Genomic DNA, 3,720 nt, shown 5'->3' on the forward strand with positions numbered 1-3,720 from the left:
TTATATAAGATCTTGTCTGAATGATCTTCTAGAGGGGTGTCTCTATCTGCCCGATGCCCATTCCTTGAGAATTAATGTTGCAGCGAATTGTATTGCCTCACTTCATCCATGGAGGGTTTGCCTCTGCATGGGGTTCTGATGGAGTGCATTACTTCGACTACTTAAGGATCTCGAATAGGCCAGATAGGATGGTGATGAGGAGTGTGTTTGAGTTTGCTTTTTATGTGACCATCACATGTCCGTTTCTTGCTGTCATGTGCGTAAAATAGGATATGTTAATAGTCAAACCTTCCACCTACTAACATTAAATCTTGAATACGAAATAGCCACTTTGGCACGTAATTATGATAGTATCCATGCCTTGATTTTTTTTTAGCTAGAATACTTGATCTTAAACTAAAATCTTAAGAAAAACTTGAATCTTGAAGAGAAACTTTGATCTTGGATTCTTAAATAAACTTCTCGAGGACAAATCCAAACACAGATTCTTGCTTCCGTTCTTCTTTCTTTTATTCTACTTCTAAAAGCCTGGCTGATTTTTGTCTGTGTTTCATGTGTGAAAAACGGGTAGAGGTCGAACGAATCAAAAAAAATATCACAAATTCATTAAACAATGTAACAATGAACCCGTCATTATCATAGACTAATGTTTAACATTATTGCAGTTGAATAACAATAATCATATATCCTATAAAAGTTCTAGAAATGGCATATATTTGCATCATAATTATGAAACCTTGAAATATAAAAAATTTGAAAAAACCAACTTCAGAACATCAGAACTTTTCACTTACATNGACATAATGGGTTTAGGGCACCTTTGATATGCCATATAAATAAAACATATTATTTGCAGGGCTCTAACCACTTGAAAAGTTCCAAAATTTACTAAGCCCTTGTTTGAGCCACATTATATTTCAAATAATGCATTTTTGAATATTGTATTAATAGAAAATGTGTGGTTAAAAAATAAAGAAAAGTCTTGAATTTGCGTGTAATATTATTATATTGAAGAATGTGTAGTTAAAATGATGTCAAATTACTGTTTAAAAATGTATTTTTTTGAAAAAATGTGGCTCAAACATAGCCTAAGATGAGAGTCATCAATGATTTCACTTATAGCCCAAAAAAAGGTTGAAGATCAAATAATGCACACATTGTGCCAGCTCAAAATATCTACTTAAGTGATAAGAATAATCAACACTAATTAATTAACTGCCCCAGGTGCAATGAAGTCGACTATTTTGGAAATATCTGATAATCAATATGTCTATTAAATAATTCACCCACCCACAGCTACCATCTATTAAATAATTCATCCACATTACTATCTATAAAATGCTTATGAAAAATGAAAATAGAAAGAAGAAAAAGTAATTTAGAATTATAAATAGAATTAATCAAGTAATAAACGATTACTCGAATGTAAAATAAACAATTATACAGAATTAGCAAAAATTAAGTACAATTTGGGTCAGATTGAAGCAGAAGACCAAGTAATTTATATACAATACAATATATTAAAAGTGGGGTTGGTGGAGAAACTTTTAAATATCAAATTTACCCCCTACATATTTAACTATATGTCCACTATACCCTCATATTTAATAAGTATTTATCGTTTGGTTTAGAATTAATATAATATAAGGAGCAAAATATTTAATTGATATTTATCATTTTGGATTAGCATTAATATAATGTCAAAAAATTCGCTCGACTCGAACCCTGCCCCCCAAGACCTAAATGGGGTAGTAATTCCTCGCCCCATCAATCGACAGATTGAGTTAGGGGTGGGGGACCAAAGACTAAATGATCACATGACGACAATCTATTATACTCAAGATCATTGAATGTTTAAGCTCTGATTACATTGGATGCTCGGAACAAGAAGCCCTGGCCCTAGCCCCAGCCCCAACCCCATTTAGTGTTATCGCCCTACCCTGTTGCTATCCCTTAGTAATAAATATTTACATTGACTATTACTACCGTAAAACCAATAGGTTGGTGACCACTCAGCTAAAATAATAGATTTGGGACCAAGTTGCAACGTACACCTTTAGTAGGTTTGGGAGCAAGGAATACAAATTGAGCAGGAGTGAAGCATCTATGCCTCACTATATAATGAGTTGAATAATTGAGTATTTGTAACTTGTAATTGCATAAAGAGATGGGGCTAACTGGTAAGTTGATTGCCCAAATAGAGTTCAAGCATGGAGGAGATGTATTACACGAACTTATTAAACACAAACCACACCACATATCCAACATGGTACCTCATTTAGTACAAGGTTGTGATCTCCATGAAGGGGAATTTGGAAAGGTTGGCTCCAAAATCTGCTGGACATACACTCATGGTATGTATATTGGTCATAAATGTATATACGTCTATGAACCTAATTTGAGCTTTTTTACTGTTTATATCTTTTCCCATTTTTTATGTTGCAAAAAAATTTTGGTCAACTACGTGAATCCATTTCTATCATCCCAGGCTATTCATTTATAGATCTAGGAAGAGATATATACATGTCATGTTGATTTTGGTTAACTCTTTTCTCTTTTAACTTGTTTTACACGATTGTGTTGCCCTCAACCATTAACTATATATATTCAACTCTATCTAAAAGGATTGACTTTGTTATATTTATTCTTAAATTTATCGAAAGATCTAAAGTAACTTGATCATTAACAATTTCAAATGACGTGTTTGATTTAGACGACCTCTCTTTCTTTTGATTTGGTTTACTGAGGTCTTGTCACTCTTAAGAACATTTCTCTACTCTACGTCAACCCTTAACTATATTTAGCTTGATCAATTATGAGTTTACAATTGAAGAAATTAATTTGTGTAAATGACAGAAGGAAAGGTAAAGAAAGGAAAACAGGTGATTGAAGCCGTAGAGGAGGAAAATAAATTAATCAAACTTAAGCTGCTTGAAGGAGATTTGATGGAGGAGTACAAGGACTTCATTGTAACTATTCATGTTGAAACCAAAGGTAACATAGATATGGTCTCGTGGACTTTGGAGTATGAGATGCGGAATGAAGACGTTTCACATCCAATTTCTTTGCTGGCTTACTTCATTGAACTCACAAAAGAAATTGAGGCTAATCATTGAAATATAAGTTTTTCTATATTGTGTACTCCAATAAGATGTGTGTGTGTGTTTGCACATGTGTGGTTGTGCCTGCAATGTGTAATTACGTGTTGCTTTTAAAAGTTTGTGATATAGCTAATTATGTATTGGTCTATCGGTAAGAAAATATTGGACAATGTCTTGTCTTGTTCAATACTTCTAGTCGACATGCATCCACTAGGTATTTTATGTTTAAATTGATAAGTTATACTTTTTAGATAATCTATTAGCGATCTAGTTGACGTAACCATAATTAGCTCATATTTCACATATTTGAGCTGTAAAATTTTATTTTTATTTTTAAATAATCCAGTTTGAGATGTTGAGAACAAAACTTAGATACTTCGTGTCTCTACACAATTTTAAATTTTAAATAAGATCTACCAAATTTAATAATCATGTAAATGAATGTTGAAAGTTAGGATATAAATATAAGTGAATGTAAAATATAGATCAGTCAAATTTATGTGTTATGATTACTTTTGAAGTTTTTTAGAATCAATTTTTAACCCGTCATTAAGAAATGTGAGAAGAATTAGTTTCTTAAATTCTACATATGCATGATGAAGAAATGCACCGATATCTT

At 32.2% G+C, this 3,720-nt stretch overlaps 1 protein-coding gene across 1 annotated transcript; it reads left to right on the plus strand.

The window, feature by feature from the left end:
* Positions 1 to 2,079: 2,079 nt before the first annotated feature.
* Positions 2,080 to 3,356, plus strand: LOC111386803 (MLP-like protein 28). The gene is made up of 2 exons (XM_023011279.1): positions 2,080 to 2,354; positions 2,857 to 3,356. Exons 1-2 carry the CDS (start codon positions 2,168 to 2,170, stop codon positions 3,114 to 3,116), a joined length of 447 nt encoding a protein of 148 aa, XP_022867047.1. The 5' UTR covers positions 2,080 to 2,167; the 3' UTR covers positions 3,117 to 3,356.
* Positions 3,357 to 3,720: the final 364 nt, after the last annotated feature.

The sequence above is a fragment of the Olea europaea genome, unplaced genomic scaffold, assembly GCF_002742605.1.
Source record: "Olea europaea var. sylvestris unplaced genomic scaffold, O_europaea_v1 scaffold3734, whole genome shotgun sequence".
Taxonomy (NCBI): Eukaryota; Viridiplantae; Streptophyta; class Magnoliopsida; order Lamiales; family Oleaceae; genus Olea; species Olea europaea.